The 18,419-nt window shown below is 56.8% G+C and overlaps 1 protein-coding gene and 1 long non-coding RNA gene across 3 annotated transcripts in view; one reads left to right on the top strand and one right to left on the bottom strand.

Moving 5' to 3' along the window:
* LOC121044806 (uncharacterized) overlaps positions 1-3,806 on the bottom strand; it is a 15,187-nt gene extending 11,381 nt beyond the window's left edge. Inside the window, exon 1 of the long non-coding RNA XR_005797491.1 lies at positions 3,693-3,806. This is a non-coding gene — a long non-coding RNA (uncharacterized LOC121044806). The remainder of the gene's footprint in view (positions 1-3,692) is intronic.
* The window catches only part of ITGA3 (integrin subunit alpha 3), a 30,381-nt gene that overhangs the window by 1,945 nt on the left and 10,017 nt on the right, over positions 1-18,419 (top strand). For both annotated transcript variants that reach the window (XM_040497210.1, XM_040497211.1), the window contains exons 2-18: positions 5,609-5,736; positions 6,063-6,142; positions 7,686-7,935; positions 10,059-10,145; positions 10,536-10,743; positions 11,201-11,397; positions 13,332-13,420; positions 13,548-13,684; positions 13,856-13,942; positions 14,929-14,996; positions 15,070-15,206; positions 15,971-16,120; positions 16,216-16,313; positions 16,645-16,792; positions 17,034-17,120; positions 17,742-17,821; positions 17,930-18,007. In XM_040497210.1, coding sequence (XP_040353144.1) covers positions 5,609-5,736; positions 6,063-6,142; positions 7,686-7,935; positions 10,059-10,145; positions 10,536-10,743; positions 11,201-11,397; positions 13,332-13,420; positions 13,548-13,684; positions 13,856-13,942; positions 14,929-14,996; positions 15,070-15,206; positions 15,971-16,120; positions 16,216-16,313; positions 16,645-16,792; positions 17,034-17,120; positions 17,742-17,821; positions 17,930-18,007 — 2,109 coding nt within the window. The remainder of the gene's footprint in view (positions 1-5,608; positions 5,737-6,062; positions 6,143-7,685; positions 7,936-10,058; positions 10,146-10,535; positions 10,744-11,200; positions 11,398-13,331; positions 13,421-13,547; positions 13,685-13,855; positions 13,943-14,928; positions 14,997-15,069; positions 15,207-15,970; positions 16,121-16,215; positions 16,314-16,644; positions 16,793-17,033; positions 17,121-17,741; positions 17,822-17,929; positions 18,008-18,419) is intronic.

Genomic DNA, 18,419 nt, shown 5'->3' with positions numbered 1-18,419 from the left:
CTGCTTCTGTTGGCCTATAAGAGGCAACTTGGCATGGAGGAGAGAGAAAAGGTGCCAGAGTCCCACTGCCAGTTTCCAGTCTTGGATCTGTCACTAATATCTGAGTCTTAATTTCTCTGCATGTCAGGGGGAGAACAACATGACTTCTAGTTCGGCTTTTGTGAGATAGTGTGTATATCTCTGTGCTGTGTGTATGCCTACGTCTCCGAGGAGCAGTTTAGGGCCCTCGAGCCAGAGCCGGGCCCTCACTGACCAAGATGGCTGAGCAGAGGACCTCTACTTTTCTTCCTGGGCAGCTGGAGATGGCATTAGGCGTGCCAGGAGCCCAGAAGGTTCTAAAACGACTGCACCTTGGAGAGGCAGGTAGTTCTAGATAGAGTTCTGGGCCAGTCTCTCGGATGTCCTGTCTTTCCCGGGGGTGGCTCTGTCTCTTGGCTCATCTCTCCTCCTCTCGCTGAATTCTGCCCCTTGGCCCTTGGGGAGGGCCAGCCGGGCCAGCTGGGTTTAGCTGCGGCCAGCTGTGGAGCCAGATGCGAACAGCTGCTTGAGGGGAACCGGCAAGTCAAGTCTTATATTCTGTTAGCCGCAAAGCCCCTCAGAAAGGGGAGAGATTTCATGGTCCTGAAAAAACTCTTGGCCTGGGGTTCCTAGAAGGTTTCTGGGAGATGCAGGGGCCCCTGAAAATATCGTGTGTCTGTGTATTGTTCTGGGAGCAGAAGGAGGGGAGGAGTGTGGTTTTCATCATATTCTCAAAGAAGGCCTTATTCCAGAAGCGGTTAAAAACCCAGGTGTGGACCTCTTTGTTCACCTTTATCTCCGGACCGGATTTCCCCGTCTGCAACATCAGAGCTCTCTCCAACCCAGCTTCCCAGTCTCTGGAAGTGAGGGGTGTGGAGCAGGGCTAAGGACTAAGGACTTTGGGCTTCTTGGCGAGACGCATGAGAAGCCCGGGGGAAGCAGAGGGACTATTCCTCTGGGAGATGGCCCCTGCCCCCAGCCCCCTGCACCTGCTCTGTACTTCCCTCCTGGGAATCCAGTTGTCCTGGTCTGGCCTGACCTTGTGGGCTATGGAAGATACCTCTGGGGCTCTCTCTCCCCTTTGCCCTTGCCTGGAAGTGAGGAGCCTGGGGCAGCGGAGGTGGTTGTGGCTCCCGGCAAATGAGGTCATATCTGAGGTAGGTAGGTAGGAACCAGGCTTGCCTGCTGTGCTCTCCTAAAACATGTGTCCCGGGGCAGGGCAGACGCCTGGCAGCTTCCAAGCCTCGTGCCAGAGGAAATGGGCAGAGCAGCCGCGGCTGCGGGAGAATTCCTGCACGCGTGGTACCCTCTTCCTCTGGCTCTCTCCAGTGACCAGTCCAGGCCAAGGAGGTTTAAAATTGGGCAGGAGGCAGGGGAAGGCTGATCTGGTAGAAAAAGAAGTGGAAGGGATTTGGCCAGAGCTAAACAAAGGAGGAAGGGGATGTCTGACGCAGTGCAGGGGACTGAGGTTAGATGGCACGAAGAACGCCCTAAGGAATCAAACACGGAAAAAATACTAAGGAGCCAGCAAGAGGGAGATGAAATGAGAAAGACTCCTTGTTTGGGGCCAAGGCCTCTTTCTCCTGTCCTCTCTCACTGTCTCGCTGCCTCCAGCTTATTGCTCTGGTTCTTGGGCTGAGTCACCAGAAGGGAGAGGGGGCAGCGTAAGGCAGACGTAGGGGGAGGACGGAGAGGGCCACAGTTCAGCTGCCACAGGAGCAGCCTCTGGGGAGATGGCTAATTCGGGCAGCAGGATGGCGCAGAACTGGGATCCTGCGTCTGGGAGCTGCCCCCACCCGCACCCTGCGGGACTCAAAGGGGGGGGAGTGCCCTGCACGACCCGCTTTCCGGCCTGAGGAGTAAGGCACCGGGCCTGTGGTCTGAGGGCTGGCCCCTCTGGTTCCTCCAAGGTAACTGAAAGCTTCCCACTTGAGTCACCCCAGCGCCCCCCGAAGCCAGGGGCCTGGGAAGTTGAATCTTACAGGCGGTCTCTCTGAGCATCAGCCCACCCCAGGGCCCCCCAGGGGGCCAGCCTGGTGCCTTAACTGCTCCTGGATCCCATTCCCCAGTCTCCTCCCATTCTGCTGCTTTCTGCTTGGCTGTTGCATTAGCTTTGAACCGCTCCGGGAAGAGTGATGGGATGGGGGTGAGGAAGTGCTTTGATGGGACTTGGAGCTCGAGGGACTCCCCAGAGGCCAGGAGGGGGCTGTCTGGCTGGAGCCAAAGGAGAGGCTGAGGAGGCAGCTCTTTGAAAGCCCTTGAGAGGTCATTTCATCCATCCCCCTAGTTCCCAGAGGGCCCCAGCCCGGCTCCAGGAGAGGGGCTGTCCGATCTCCCTCCTTTCTTCTGTGCTCCCAGAGCTAGGTAAAGCATCCCTCTAGCTTCCCTTCTCTTCTGACTGCTGCCCAGAGGGTGGGCTCGGGGGTGGTCTGGGAGGGGTCAGCTTTTGGACTCACTGATCTGGACCAGACCCAAAAGCAGGTAGCAGAGGTGCTCATTTGCATGGTATTTCACACTTCAGTTTACGTGCCGGTAAGGTCTCTCCCACACCTGGCTGTGGCTAGAGGAAGCTGGACCTGACCTTCAGCACAAGCCTTCCCCCATCCAACTCCCAGTCCTCTGGCTATAGACCCACTGGATCCCGGGCTGGGAGCCAGAGGGCCTTAAAGGGCCTCCGAGCAGGCCAAGTAGGAGCTAAAAATACTCGAAAGGGTTTGGGGTGGGGTGGGGGGGCTCCCTGTGGAATCTCTGGGAAAGGAGGGGCCTAGGATGTGGGGCTGGAATTAGGGCACCAGCCCTGCCCCACTGCCCATCAGTGGGCACAAGGCTGGTGCAGGGTGAGGGCTGAATGGGTATAGATGGCAAAGGGATTTCTTTCAATCTAGTTGCCATTTGTGCCTGGCTCTGCCTGCTCGGTACCCCAGGGGGCTAAGAGGAGGGGCCCCTCCGCCCATGCCCTCTGAGATGAGCAAAACTAGGAGGTCACGGTCACCCGGCTCCTCAGCCACCTCACCACCCCCCCCACCCCAACAACTTGGTCAGGGCTCAGCGGGGGGCCAGCAACACCGCCACTGCATTTCGCACCCTGGACTGCAACCGGGGCTCCCCAGGGACTCCTCGTCCACCGAGGCCTGGACCTACCTACCCCTTCAAGGTCACGGTAGCCATCCCTCAGCCTCTACCTCCAGCCAAACCTGAGTGACCGTGCTAGAATGCCCCACCCCCACCTTAGCGATTCCACCCCCGTGGAAGTGCCACTTAGGTCCCGACCTCTGCTCCCTCTAAACCGAACTAGTCTGCTATTTGCCCTTGGTTCCAGGTCCCCTAAACCCGGTGGGGCAAAGATTCCTGGGTGCTTGGGTGGAGGGGGGACACCTGGGAGTAAGTTAAGGCCAGTCCCTGATGCCACAAGGAGTCAGACGGACGGTGCTCACATTGGCCATGACTTCATAGTCAGAAAGCCCTCTTGAAGAATGAACCCCTTTGTCCCCCCTCCAGGGTTGGTGGGACAGCTGCTGTCCCCATTTTACAGATGAGGCACTCACAGCTCAGAGAGGGAAAAGAAATTGCCGCACAAGGCGGAACAAACCCCGCGAGCAGGCCATCAGGTTTTTTTTTCCCCACAGGCTGGCTGGAATGTTCCTTTCCCACGGGCTTTTGCTTCTGTCTCTCACCTGTCAGTTGCGCCGGGGGCAGATGTCCATGGGTGGTCAGGCAGCGGACTCACCGGGCACCCTCTCCGGCCCAGACAGTGGATGACTAACCGGGCCTGGCTGCCACCCTGGTGCCCTGCCAGCCTTCCTGCCCGCACCTCCTAGCACTGCTCTGCTTAAAGAAGCCGCACCCCCGCCCCCAGCCACACTTCCCAGGGTGAGGTCTGAGCCCGGAGGAGTGAGGTGCAGGCAGAAGTCCCGCCCCCTTGCCAGCACCCCCAGGCAGCGCATTCCTGACATCAGTGGGCGGAGGCACCCCCGGTCCCGGCATGCCCGGGCCCTGCCCTGCCCCGCCCCCTCCTCGCAGCCCTTGCTTACAGGTCCCAGGAAGGAGCTGCAGGTGGGGCCGTTGCTGTGCACCTCCAGACTCTGGCAGGAAGCCCAGAGCCCAAGTTCTGAGCCGGAAGCCTCAGGGTGACAGTGTTGCCGGGGCCAGATGGAGGGGTACCTAGGAGGTACCCGTCACCCAGAAGGCTGCGTCCATCAGGGTCTGGGAGGCGGGCCTGGCCGAATGTCCAGAGGCTGCCGGGAGATGATGCCCCAAGAGCCAGGGGGACGTAGAGCTGTCTTCTCAAACGGAGGTGCCCATGTTAGATATGCAGGTTCCAGGGCCCCACCCCCAGATGCAATTCGGACAGTCTGTGGTCGGCTGAGGGCTTTGCTGTTTTAACAAACATGCCAGAGATTTCTGATGCTGGTGGGCTAAGGACCGTCTTCTGAGATCCTGCTTCCAGGCTGATCTGCCTTCCTCTCCAATAGCCACCTCTCTGGGACGGGATGGGTGGCCAGGGCCCTAAGCACCCTTGGAGGAACTTGCGGTTAGCATCCCCAAAGACGGGTTCTAGGCAGGCTGGGGGCAACGTGATTGTCTTCGTCCATCCCCACGCTGGTGCCCACTGCCAAGAACTCTGCCCTGCGGCCCCATTGTCCAAAGTGTCAGGTACCCAGCCCCCCGCACCTTGTATGCCTGTCTCAAGGTGGTGGTGGTGCCGTGTGGGGGGAGAGTAGGTATCACCCAAGTCACTTCAGGGCCCTGCTGACCTCGGCTCATCTGGCTGTGGTTTAGGGGACACTCGCTGCATTCACTCGTTACCTCCTATTCTTTGTTGCCAGCCCCTGGACCAAAGTCCTCATATACTTTAGAGGGGAAGGACCCAGGCCTCCAGCAGCCCACCCCACCCCTCACACAGTTTCCCCTCAGGCCCCCCGGAAGTTGACCTGTGCCAGGATTCCTCCAGACTTTCTTCCGGTCTACCTTCGCCTCAGAAGCCAAAGCATTCCTTCCAGAAGCCAGATCCGACCGTGTCACTCAGATGCCAAACATTCCTCCCCAAACCCAGATCTGCTGCTGTCACTCCCTTGTTTAGAAAAATGCTTCTGTGGCTGCCCTTTCCACCCTGCCCTCCTGTGTGGCCCCACCCCGCCCCCTGCCCCCCGCTGTACTAGGGGCCTTGCGGATCCTGAGTCACCCTGCTTGCTCATACTTCCTGGCCTTTGCACATGTCACACCTTTGCCTGAAGTGCCTGCCCTCCCTCCCTTTCTTCCTGGTGACTCCTCATCGTCATCAGCACAGGCCGGGCTCCCCCTTCTGTGTGCCTCCCTGACTGCTCCCCACACTGGATCTGGGCAGATTTGCTCCCCGCTTTTGTCTCCTGAGGCACTTACTTCAGATGTCTGTTTTCTTGCCGGCCTCCCCTGCACTGGCCACTCCTGGAGGGCCGGGGCCAGCATCCATTCGTCTCCTGACCCCAGATCCTGGCACACAGCCTGGCACCTGGGACCCAGCAGACGCTCTGGAAACATGGTGAACAGGGAGTTGTTTGAAGCAGGCCTTGGGGAGTCTGAGCTCGGGTTCACCAACCTCCTTGCCCCCCAGGCTCCTGGCTGGTGCTCCCCGGGACCTCGCAGTGCCTGATGGCTATACCAACCGGACCGGTGCTGTGTACCTGTGCCCGCTCACTGCCTACAAGAATGACTGTGTGCGGATGAACATCTCTGAGAAAAGTGAGGGGAAGGCGCTGGGGATCAGCACTGGGTCAGGGGTCTGGTGGAGGGGGGTAGCACAGAGAGAATGATGTGGAGGAGCTATCAGGCTTACTTGGGCAGTTTCTAGTCTCTTCTTGTCCAGCTGGGAGGAGGGAGCTCTTAGAGGAGAGTGGGACCACATGGGATTTGTGAAGCTGAGATTAATGGCGGGCTGGGGGAGGGGCACGGGGGGGGGGGATGCTGTCTGCAGGAGTAGAGGTCCAGAAAGACCAACCCCGACCCTCAGAGGCTCCAGGCACAGGGAGGATGAGTGCCCCGGCTCATGATCCCTCCCATGCCGACAGGTGACCCTGATCATCACATTATTGAGGACATGTGGCTCGGGGTGACTGTGGCCAGCCAGGGCCCTGCGGGCAGAGTCCTGGTAAGTGGGTACTCACTGTCAGCTCCCCCCACCCCAGCCCTCTCCTTCATTTCCCAGCAGCTGGGGAGGGAAGCAGAGGGCAGGGGAGGGGTCTTGGGTAACTGAGCTGGGACCTTGGAGATGTCCATTTCTATGCCTGTATGTCTCCAGGGGCCTGAGTGGCCCTTCGATCCTACTCTTATGTGGCAGTGGGGTGGGGGGAGGGGTGCTGGCATGCGCCTAGGGCCTGGCATGGCTTGGGTCCTGTCTGAATCACCCACTTCCTCTCCCCCCATCCCCACCGCCACCCCTCCCCCCGGGGTGCTCACCCTTCGTGGGAGCGAGCTGAGGGAACTGTGAGGAGGAAAGGGCAGAGAAGGCCTGGGGCAGTGCGGCCTGGGCCCGCTCCTTCCTGACAGGCTGCTGGCGGAAGAGGCACAGCCCTGCTGACCCCAGCTCACCCGGCTGGGGTTTGGGGGCCACTCCCTGCTGTCACTTGCCAATTCCTGGCTGCATTCTTCAGTGTCGGCCCCTGGGTGGGGGGGGGGTCTCAATTTCTGAATCCCAGATAGACCGTTCTTTTTTCATAAAAATTGATGTGAAATTTACAGACCAGACAGCGAAATGTACAGATTTTACCTTTTAGTGAGTTTTGACACATTAAACACCTGTGTCAGCAGATACCCATTAAAGAAATATTTACATCACTCCGCAGAGCGTGTCCCCTTCCAATCAATCGCCACCCCCATAGTCATCCCTGTTGCAATTTCCGTTACCTTTGAACACTGTTTTAAACTCTGGGTTTGCATCAAATGCCGGAGCTTAAAACTGAGACGCTGTTTTAGAACCGTGTTATGGATGGTGTGGTCTAGGATTCCATTTAAGGCAGTGCTAGATCCTGGGCCCTTCGACAATTGTCTGCTGACCCGTCTGTTCATGCCACAAATGTTTAGTGAGCACCTACTGTGTGCCGCGCAGTTTGCTGGCACCGGAGGCTTAGCAGTGACTCAGGCCCATGGCTGGAAGGAGACACAGAAAGCAAGCACACGAGACCCAGGCCTAGTTCTGGATTTCACCTGACCCCTGGCTGTTTTACAAACACCTTGTTCTCATCGATTTGCCCCACAACTCTTTGTCGAGCCCCTCTAGTGTGCTGGGAGAGGGTATGACAGGGGCAGAGCAGTCTAGCCCAGTACTGAGAAGCTCAGACGCAGGAGCCTGACAGCCTTGGTTAGAGTATTCTCTGCTTCTGTCTGGGACCCGAGAGCCTGGATCCCACATCCCCTCATCCTTTCCCCTTTTCCTTTTGCCAAGATCTGTAAGCCACTCTCCCGCCCAGGACCTCCCGGCCTTCCAAAACGTGTTCCCAACCTTCAGAGCAGATTTCCAAATCCCGGAAAGGAGACGCAAGTCCAGGTGTCACTGTGGGAAGAAAAACAAGCCAGGAGATCTCTTCCAAGTCCTCCCTAGCAAAGCCAGAGGTGCACAGGGCCAAGGAGACAGCGGGTCTTCGGTCCCTGCTACGGACTCAGGCTGTGTGTGTTGTGGGGGGGTGTGTCCCCAGGTCTGTGCCCACCGCTACACCCAGGTGCTGTGGTCAGGGTCCGAGGACCAGCGACGCATGGTGGGCAAGTGCTATGTGCGGGGCAATGACCTCCAGCTGGACCCCACTGATGACTGGCAGACGTACCACAATGAGATGTGTAACAGCAACACGGACTACCTGGAGACGGGCATGTGCCAGCTGGGCACCAGCGGTGGCTTCACCCAGAACACTGTGTACTTCGGCGCTCCGGGTGCCTATAACTGGAAAGGTGGGGACCAAGGGGGACGGGAGGAGGAGCACCCACTCCCAGCCAGCCCCCCCACCCCCACCCAGGACAGCCAGCCCAGACCCTCCCCACCAGAGGGCAGAAGAGATCTCTCTGCCCATATCGGCAATCGCCAGCACCTCTACTATTTTAAAGCGCCTACTATGTGCCGGAGGCTTTACACGTATTATGTTAAGCAATCCTAAAATACTCTTATGAGGCAGGTATCGTTATACCCATTTCATGGAAAGCTGAGCCTCCGAGAAGTAAAGTAAATTGCCCAAGGCCAACAGTAAGTTACGAAACCTGGACTGGAGCATGGGTCCATCTGACTCCACTTCAAGAATTTGAAACCTTATTAAAACCATAAAACACGCTCCTGGTACGACTGCTGACTGGGGCGGAAGGATTTGGTAAAACAAAGAGTTTAAGTGCCCCTCCTCTCCCACCCACTTCCCTCGTCGTGTTTCCCTGTGCAGATTACTAAGTGTCTCACGGAACCGCCGATTTATTTTAGGATATATAGATCTCTCTCTCTCTCTTTTTTAAAAATATTTTAATGTTTGTTTATTTATTTTGAGAGACTGCGCGTGCGCGTGTGAACAGGGGCAGGGACAGAGACGCAGGAGAGAGAGAATCCCAAGAATCCGCCTGACAGCACAGAGCCCGACGTGGGGCTCGATCTCACAACCGTGGGATCATGACCTGAGCCCAAACAGCCACAACCAAGAGTCGGATGCTTAACTGCCTGAGCCACCCAGGCGCCCCCAGGATATGCAGATGTCTTTTTAAAGATATCTTTTTTTTTTTAAACTTTTTTTTTAACGTTTATTTATTTTTGAGACCGAGAGAGACAGAGCATGAATGGGGGAGGGTCAGAGAGAGAGGGAGACACAGAATCTGAAACAGGCTCCAGGCTCTGAGCGGTCAGCACAGAGCCCGACGCGGGGCTCGAACTCACGGACCGCAAGATCATGACCTGAGCCGAAGTCATGTCAGTCGCTTAACTGACTGAGCCACCCAGGCGCCCCTAAGATATCTTTTTAAAACACACACGCAAACAGAATCACAACTAAACATGCTGTTCTGCTACTTTCTCTTTTCCACTTATCAACAAGCTATGGGCATTTTTTCGCATCGGTACCTATAGGGCAATCTTTTGGAGGCCTGTAGAGTATTTCTTTGTACCAAGAGCCGTGCTTGTAACTGCTGTGCCCCACACTGCCACTCAGGTGTCTGAGGGCTCCCATCCCTTCCACGTCTACCTGTGTCCACCACACGTATTGTAGCCACAGTGAGCCTTCTGTCCTTACTGCATCGTTATTGTAGAATCAACCGGCAGAGAGAGGCCTTCCTCTTGACCAACAGGTAGCCCAGGGCATGGTTGTAGCTCGACTCACCTGAGACTGAGGCCTCTGCTCAGTCCTCTGGTCCTGCCTCCCCTGCCCCCTGGTCCTTAAGAACCTCAGCAGGGCAGTGGCTACTCTCCAGCAGCAGACCCATGGAGCAGGGGACAGGTAGGCAGCCTGAGTTTGGGGGCAGAACCAGGAGATAATAGCCTGGCGTCTGGCCTCGGGGTCTAGAGTGAGGGAAGAGTCATCTAGTATCCAGGAGCCTGGATGACCAGATTCTAGCCGTGTCTCTTGCAACTGCTTCCCATCCCCGAGCCTTGTTTTTCTCATCTGTAAAACGGGCATCATCATTCTACTTCACAGAATTATTAAAATAAAAGGGGACGGGTTTTGGGGCGCCTGGGTGGCGCAGTCGGTTAAGCGTCCGACTTCAGCCAGGTCACGATCTCACGGTCCGTGAGTTCGAGCCCCGCGTCAGGCTCTGGGCTGATGGCTCAGAGCCTGGAGCCTGTTTCCGATTCTGAGTCTCCCTCTCTCTCTGCCCCTCCCCGTTCATGCTCTGTCTCTCTCTGTCCCAAAAATAAATAAACGTTGAAAAAAAAATAAAAAAAAAAAAAAGGGGGGACGGGTTTTGCCAATGGCAAAGTGCTCACAAATAGAAGGGGTTATTATTGTCCCTATTGGGGTAGGGGTGGCAGGGGGACCTCGATAGGGAGGATGAAGACAGTGGTGATCTAAACTCCTCTCCTCCCCCTCCCGGAAATTCTTGTGAAGGAAACAGCTACATGATTCAGCGGAAGGACTGGGATTTATCCGAATATAGTTACAAGGAGCCAGAGGACCAAGGAAACCTCTATATTGGTGAGTCCTGCTGTGGTGGCTCATTGGGTGGTAGAGGAAGAAGGGGGCTCAGTTCCTAGCCTGCTGGCCTCTCACCTTCAGTGCCTGGTACGACAGCGAGGCCACAGTGCAGGTGTGAGGAGGGCCATTGAGTTCAACTAGCACACGCCCGTTGAGCACCACCTATATGCCGGGCCTCTTCTGAGCACCCGAGATGCAAGGTCTCTACCTTCACGGAAGTCACAGTCCAGTGTGCGGGCGGGATTGGAGGCTGGGTGTCCACGGTCCACTTTCTTTCCCAACTTGGGATAGAGGAATAGAAGATATCTGGGGGATTTGGGGGGGCTGGGTCCAGAGTGGAAGGGGACAAAGTGTACTGAGCCTTGATTGACCACCCTCCCCTCGTCCCAGGGTACACAGTACAGGTGGGCAGCGCCATCCTGCACCCCACGGACATCACGATTGTGACGGGTGCCCCACGGCACCGACATATGGGCGCTGTCTTCTTGCTGAGCCAGGAGGCAGGCGGAGACCTACGGCGGAGGCAGGTGCTGGAGGGCACGCAGGTGGGCGCCTATTTTGGGAGCGCCATTGCCCTGGCAGACCTGAACAATGATGGGTGAGAATCCAGGGACATTCTCGGGAGCCAGGGGGAATGGTGAGGGGGGCAGGCTTGTGCAAGCCACAGGGCAGAGAAATGGAGGGTTGTGGTTGTTCATTTGTTTGCATGCTGTTTACAGGGATTTGCAAGTCAAATTTGCGCGTTGATTTGCAATTAGACACTAGGCGATTCCGGGTATTTACATGTCAATTGCACGACACCTGCGTCTGCGTTTATCAGTTTACGGTTCTAGTGGATGTGGGTTGTTTGGGTGTGATCTGCGGCTCCATGGCTTCTCCAGGACACACGGTTCCTCTTAAAGGGTCATGTTGGCCTTCCCATGTCCTTCACGTGACCAGAAATGCCATTTGTATAGCCGTGTGTTCTGGCACAATTGGACCTGCTAAACAAGAGTTCTGTTGTATATTGGAGGCTGACCCCACACTCCCATTTCCCCTCCTTCTCTCCTGTGCAGGTGGCAGGACCTCCTGGTGGGCGCCCCGTACTACTTTGAGCGGAAAGAAGAGGTGGGGGGTGCCGTCTATGTCTTCATGAACCAGGCAGGCACCTCCTTCCCTGCCCACCCCTCCCTCCTTCTTCACGGCCCCAGTCGCTCTGCCTTTGGCTTCTCTGTGGCCAGCATTGGTGACATCAACCAGGACGGATTCCAGGGTATGAGCCAGCACTCCTGCCCCAGCACACCCACTGACTGAGTGCCAGCCGCATACCAGCCTTGGCAGGGCCTGAAGAGGAGACTGGGGCCCAGGGCCAGGGAGCTCACAGCAGTCGTAGAGAGAGGCTGTGCGGAGGGAGCCACCAGCGGCAAGCTCGGTGGACCTCCTGGAGGAGTGGATGTACCACTGGGCATCGGAGTCTGGGCTGAGTGTGCACACTGGAGGGGAACAGAAGGGGCAGAACATGAGCATGGGGTACTTGCCCTCATCTGCCCAAATTGAGCGGATGTGGGGTGTTCACGTCAGAGATGAGACCGGAATGGCCTTGTGGAGACGGAGTAGACGCTGTGAAAGCCAGGCAGAGGAACTGGGGCTTTACGTGTGGGTAATGGCGGAGGGGTGTCCAGAGAAGGTTTTGGGGCAGGGATGTGATCTGATAGCTTGGTACCTTGAAAGATGATTCTGGAGGGTGATATGGAATGATTGGGGGAGAGCAAGGCTGGGGTATTAAGATCAAGAATGTATTCTTTTTTTAAAATATTTTTTATGTTTATGTTTGAGAGAGAGACAGAGAGACAGAGTGCAAGGGGTTGGGGGGGGGGTGGGGCAGAAGGAGAAGGAGACACAGAATCCGAAGCAGGCTCCAGGCTCTGAGCTGTCAGCACAGAGCTTGACGTGGGGCTCGAACCCACAAACCGTGAGATCATGACCTGAGCGAAAGTCAGATGCTTAGCCGACTGAGCCACCCAAGTGCCCCAAGAACGTATTATATCAAATGTGGGGTGTTAAGGGCTGGGACAAAATGGGAGCCCAGATATAGAAGGTGTCCAGTGCTCTACAGGACTTGGGGACCAATTAGACCTGGGGTGTCAAGGAAAGGGGACAGATTAAGGAAGAGCCTGGTTGCCATGAGAGCACCCGGCTTATCTGGAAACCACTTTTTCTGACAACCTTGATTTCCCAGAACATACCTGAGAACTGAAAGGAAGGCAGAGGAGCCTCTAAAGAGCCAAAATAGGTGCTAGAAAGTTCGGTTAGCAAAGCCTAAGCATTTACTGATAGAAGAGTTGTCTGGTTTCTACTCAGGACCTACTTACTTTTCCTTTACATACTTTTCTAACAAGCTTCGCTTTCTGGTTACCTAGGCCTCGTCACATCAAAAACGGCAAACTAGAAAGAGTGTAGTAAAATTTAAGAAGATCATAAAACATTCGGGGCTTATTTGTGGAAATACCGGTTAGAATTTAAAAAAAATTTTTTAATGTTTATTTATTTCTGAGATACAGACAGAGCATGAGTGGGGGAGGGGCAGAGACAGAGCATGAGTGGGGGAGGGGCAGAGAGAGAGGGAGACACAGCATCAGAAGCAGGCTCCAGGCTCTGAGCCATCAGCACAGAGCCTGACGCAGGGCTGGAACTCACAAACCGTGAGATCATGACCTAAGCCAAAGTCGGTCGCTCAACTGCCTGAGCCACCCAGGCGCCCCAATACTGGTTAGAATTTTAAAAGTCTGAAGTCTAACGAATCTTAACAAGAAAAGTTATCGTGTGATTAAAATTCCAGCCCCCAGTGGTAGACAGACAGGGACTCAAAACTGTCCTCTTTTCTACTCATTAGTTGTGTGCTTTGGGGTTTTCTGAGTCTGCTTCCTCAGGAATCTGGAGTTTAGGTCTGCCCGTTGGCGTTAACTTGCGGTATGGCTTTAGGTAAGTCATTTGCCTCTCCTAGACCTACTTTAAAAGGAAGCAACTGGGCTCACGATGGTCCCGGTTTTAATCCCCAGCCATCGAGCTCTGTTCCCTGATGTTCTGAAGCACCGCCTGGCAGGGTGAGGTCAGTTTCATGCTGGCCCCTGTGGCCTTGGAGCGCAAGGCTGGAGGGACAGGGGGCCCACAGTACCCAGAGTCAACCGTCCTGCCTCTCTTCCCCAGACGTTGCTGTGGGAGCCCCATTCGAGGGCTTGGGCAAAGTGTACATCTATCACAGCAGCTCCAGGGGGCTCCTCAGAGAGCCGCAGCAGGTATGGATGGACAGGGACAAAGGGGGCTTGCCTTCCTTCCCCGCAGACACCTTCTCCCTCTTCCCCCTCTGCCCCACTCCCCAGAGCTCACCCTGAGCCTGTCCCCACCGCTTCCCCCTGCCCCCAGGTGATCCCTGGGGAGGAGCTGGGACTGCCTGGCTTGGCCACCTTTGGCTACTCACTGAGTGGACGGATGGACGTGGATGAGAACTTCTACCCGGACCTCCTAGTGGGGAGCCTGTCCGACCACGTTGTGCTGCTGCGGTAAGCCAGGGCAATGGTAGATGGGGGCCTTTCTCTCCTCCAGCCCTGTCTGCGTGGAGCCCCACCTCTGTCCACCATCTCTGGGCACTGGGTCCATGCAAGCATGAGCCCCAGGCCTGGCCTGACAGGGGGCAGGCAGGAGGCACTGGTGTCTGTGTGTTTTCCCTGCAGGGCGCGACCGGTCATCAACATCCTCCACAAGACCTTGGTAGCCAGGCCATCCGTGCTGGACCCTGCGCTCTGCACAGCTACCTCCTGGTAAGACTCTCAGCCCCTGCTCTGTCCACCCACTTCTCTATATATGAGCACGCCAGGAAGGACCCTGGCTCCCAGACCCCTCCCCTGGCAACTCCTGATATCCCACCGTTAGAGGGTTGGTTCTTGGGGTTAGCATTGCCCCTCCTATCCAACCTCATTAAAAAGCCGACTTCTTTGCAGGAGGTAATAGGCAAATTACCCACTTTGGTCAGGGCGGGTGGGGGGAGGTAGTCGAGCATGGGTTTGGAGTGGGAGCTCTGGACTGCAGTGTTTGAATAAATCCCAGCTATGCCCACTGCAGTGGTATACAGGGGTGGGCTCTGGGGAGTGGGTTCCTAGAGGAGGAGGGGAGAGGGAGACACTTAGGGGGACAGGACAGAGAGCCACCTTGGGCAAACTGTTAATCCCCCTGAGTCTCAGAGTCGTTGCCTATAAAACAAAGTTAACAATAATAACCAACTTGCAGGATTGTTGTGATAATTCAATGAGATAACGTACACAAAGCCCTTCACACGGCACCTTGTACACCCTACATGCTCAGAACGTGTTAGTTGCTAAGATGGTGACAGTAATAACAGTGGTGATGGCCCCGGGGTCTGTGCGTGAATGAGGCCTGGATCAGAAGGCAAAGGGCCACAGAGCAGAGAGCAGGGGTGAGTGGGAGAAAGAGATCTGGACAGCAGGTCCTATACAAGACTGGGCAGGGCACCAACCAACGGGTGACTTCAGACAACTCTTTCTGCTCTCAGGGCCTCAGTTTCCCAACTGGTGACCTCTAACCCTGTGTTCTATGGCTTTAATGGGAGTGGGGAGGGAAGAAGCCAGGGACACCCCAAACCAGCTGTGTGGACTCCCCAGTTTTGTCCCTGCCTTTTCTTCTAAGGGCCCTGGTTTCCCCTTGCCCAGTACAGGGGTGAGAGCCAGGGCCTGGATAACTGGGTCCCGCTGTGAGCAGGCCCTCCTATGTGTCTCCCGCCTCCCAACAGCGTGCAGGTGGAGCTGTGCTTTGCTTACAACCAGAGTGCCGGGAACCCCAACTACAGGAGAAACATCAGTGAGTGTGGGGGTGCGGGGCGGGGAGGAGCGTGGTTACCTGGCCGCTTGCTAACCACCCCATCCACCTCCAGCCCTGGCCTACACCCTGGAGGCCGACCGGGACCGCCGGCCGCCTAGGCTTCGCTTTGCACGCAGCCAGTCAGCGGTCTTCCATGGCTTCTTCTCCATGCCAGACATGCGTTGCCAGAAGCTGGAACTGCTCCTGATGGTGAGGGAGGGGCGAGGGGTGGGACACGGATCCAGGATCTCTGCAGGAGGTGGCTAGAGTCCCACCAGGTCAGGGGGGAGGGATCGGAATCTCCCCAGAGGCAGAGGAGGGGGAGGGTGGCCTGGAAGGCCATTGGTCTGCAGGGGGTACAGGGAGCAGCATATGATAGAGAGACCCTCGGAGGGAGCATGGGCGCCAAAGGGCTCATCGCCCCTGAGAAAAGTGAGGGGTGTGAGACTCTTGGCTTAGTTTGTGTCTGGGAGAAAAAGAGGCCTGTGAGCGGGGGACCAGCTCAGCCCTTCTCTAGGATATCGTGGTTGAAAAAGAGCACGGGGGCGCCTGGGTGGCTCAGTCGGTTAAGCTTAAGCGTCCGACTTCGGCTCAGGTCATGATCTCAGGGCTTGTGAGTTCCGAGCCCGGCGTGGGGCTCTGTGCTGACAGCTCAGAGCCTGGAGCCTCTTCAGATTCTGTGTCCTTCTCTCTCTCTCTCTGCCCCTCCCCTACTCACACTCTGTCTCTCAAAAATAAATAAACATAAAAAAACAAAACAGAGAGCACAACCTGGGGACCTCGGGGATGAAGGGAGGCTCAACAACTCCCCCCCCCCCACCTCTGGGGGGGAGGAGTCCCACCGGGGTTTTTCAGTGCGGGGGGGCCCCAGTTTCCCCTTGAGGGTTCAGTGTGGTGTGAGGGTTCAACCCGGGGTGGGGGGGGGGCGGGGAAGGGGAGTGCAGCCCTGGGCTCAACCCACCCGCCTTCCCCAGGACAACGTCCGCGACAAACTCCGTCCCATCATCATTTCCATGAACTACTCTTTACCTTTACGGATGCCTGAGCGCCCCCGGCTGGGGCTGCGGTCCCTGGACGCGTACCCGGTCCTAAACCAGGCACAGGCCCTGGAGAACCACACCGAGGTGGGTGGGGCCAGGGTCGGAAGGGCGGGGCCCGGGAGGGCTGTGGAGCGAGAGCGGTATGGGTGGTGGGCCCTTACGCCTCCGGCCTTCTCCAGGTTCACTTCCAGAAGGAGTGCGGCCAGGATAACATATGCGACAGCAACTTGCAGATGCAGGCGGCCTTCGTGTCGGAGCTGGGGCAGCCTCTGAGCAGGTGCGCTCCAGGCCAGGCTGAATGGCCAAGGGCGGGCGGGGCTTCATTGGGTAACTGAAGATGAGGGGCGGGGCCCTTTAGGTCAGGGATCTGAGGGACCCCGGAAGATCTGAGGGGAGGGGCCTCAGGGAAAGGCGGGGCTTTAATTGACCTTGGGGGTGCTCAGGCTGGCCTTCACCGGCCAGGAAAGGGGCTTTCTTCTCCGGGGGAGGCTAGAGGGCCGGGCCTTGCTGTCCCGAGAAGGGGCTTTCCTCACCAGCGGGCCTGGGGGGCGGGGCTAGTTGGCCTGGGGCGGGGCTCTGGGCTCACCCTGGTCTCCTTCCCGCCTCAGGCTGCACTACAGCAGAGACGTCCGGAAACTACACCTGAGCATCAACGTGACCAACACCCGGAGCAGGGAGCGGGCTGGGGAAGACGCCCACGAGGCGCTACTCACCCTGGAGGTGCCTCCCGCCCTGCTGCTGTCTTCAGTGCGCCCCGTGAGTGCCCTCCGCGGAGCAAAGAGCCCAAGTGGGGCTCCGCCGAGCATTTGCATGCTTTATATGCATGTCGTTTACATGTGTTCTTATTTGTCGTGTGTCCACCCTCCTTCCTGTGGGCTGGGCTTCCTCAGGTGCTTGCAGCGTCCCTAATGCTAGGGGAACCCGGTGCTCAAGCCTCTCCGGCATCAGACCCAGTGTCACAGGGAAGGGGCTGACCTGATTTGTCCTCTTTCCTCAGGCTGGGACGTGCCAGGCCAATGAGACCATCCAGGCCAATGAGACCATCGTCTGTGAGCTGGGGAACCCCTTCAAACGGAACCAGAGGGTGAGTGCTGGCCAGACCTTCCCAGCCCTGTGGGTCCCAGGCTGCTACTCTGATGAGCACCTTAACCTTGCTTCTGCCTGCCTGCTTCCCAGGCCTCCTTGAAGCAAAGAGCCAGGGTAGGACACAGGGAGATACAGGGGGGCAAGAGGAGAGACCCAGAGACTAAGAAAAACGGGGCCACTAGGGAGCTACACACAAAGCTAGAGCAGGTGGAGGTGAGGAAACTGGATTTTGCTGAGCACCTACTATGTGCCGGGCCCTGAGTCCAACACTTGGCACTTTTTTTATGCTGTGATTCTCACAACCTTCTGAGGAGGTAGATACTGTTTTATAGAAAGAAAATACAGGCTTAGAAAGTACAGTATCTTGCTGAAAGTCTTGTAGCTTGAAAGCATCGGAGATGTCATTGACAGAGAAGAAGGGGAAAGGGAAGCAGGATGAGGCTAGCAAGGCGGAAGAGTGGACACAGGTGGCCAGGTGGAGACCCCTTGCTCACAACGGGGCGGGGGAGGCGGCCAGAGACCCAACTCCCTAGGGTAGGGTTCAGTCCCTCTGTCCCCCGTGGCATTGCTCCTGCCCGGCCCCAAGTGCCCCTCTTTGCCTTCCCGGCCCTCGTGGCAGATGGAGCTGCTCATCACGTTCGAGGTCATCGGAGTGACTCTGCACACGAGGGAACTCCAGGCGCAGCTACAGCTCTCCACGTGAGTGACCTTGAGACCAGTCTGTGTCAGGAGCGAGGCGCCCTGGGGCCTCCTCCTGCCCCAGCCTCAGCTGACACATCTCCCCTACCCCCTGCGTTCCCTCCCCAGGTCAAGTCACCAGGACAACCTGTGGCCCATGACCCTGACCCTGCTGGTGGACTACACGCTCCAGGCCTCACTCAGCATGTGGGTACCACGCCTGCCCCAGCCTGCTGTGCCTGGGCTGGGGCTTCTGTGTCCTGAATGTGGCGCCCAAGCTCCTCGGACACACCTCTCCTGACCTGGTGTCCTCAGGCCTCTGCTTCCCCTGGGTCATCCCTTCCTTTAACAACAACAATCGCTATTATTATTATTATTATTATTATTATTATTAGTCTCCTTGCAAGGCAGGTAGCAGTGGAGGAATCAGTAACCCTGGGGCTAAGGTGTTGGTGTGGCCCTACCATTTCATGAGAGCTCATTATGCTAGGAATTTTATATACATCAGCTCACTGACTTCCCACAACAGCCCTGTGATATAGCAAGTGTTATTAACTCCATTTCACAGATGAGGAAACTGAGGTTCTGAGAGCATAAGTCACTCGCTTGAGGCATAACT

This window comes from Herpailurus yagouaroundi, unplaced genomic scaffold, assembly GCF_014898765.1.
Source record: "Herpailurus yagouaroundi ecotype Mexico unplaced genomic scaffold, PumYag 189, whole genome shotgun sequence".
Classification (NCBI taxonomy): domain Eukaryota; kingdom Metazoa; phylum Chordata; class Mammalia; order Carnivora; family Felidae; genus Herpailurus; species Herpailurus yagouaroundi.
This window is presented reverse-complemented; position numbering and strand designations above follow the sequence as displayed.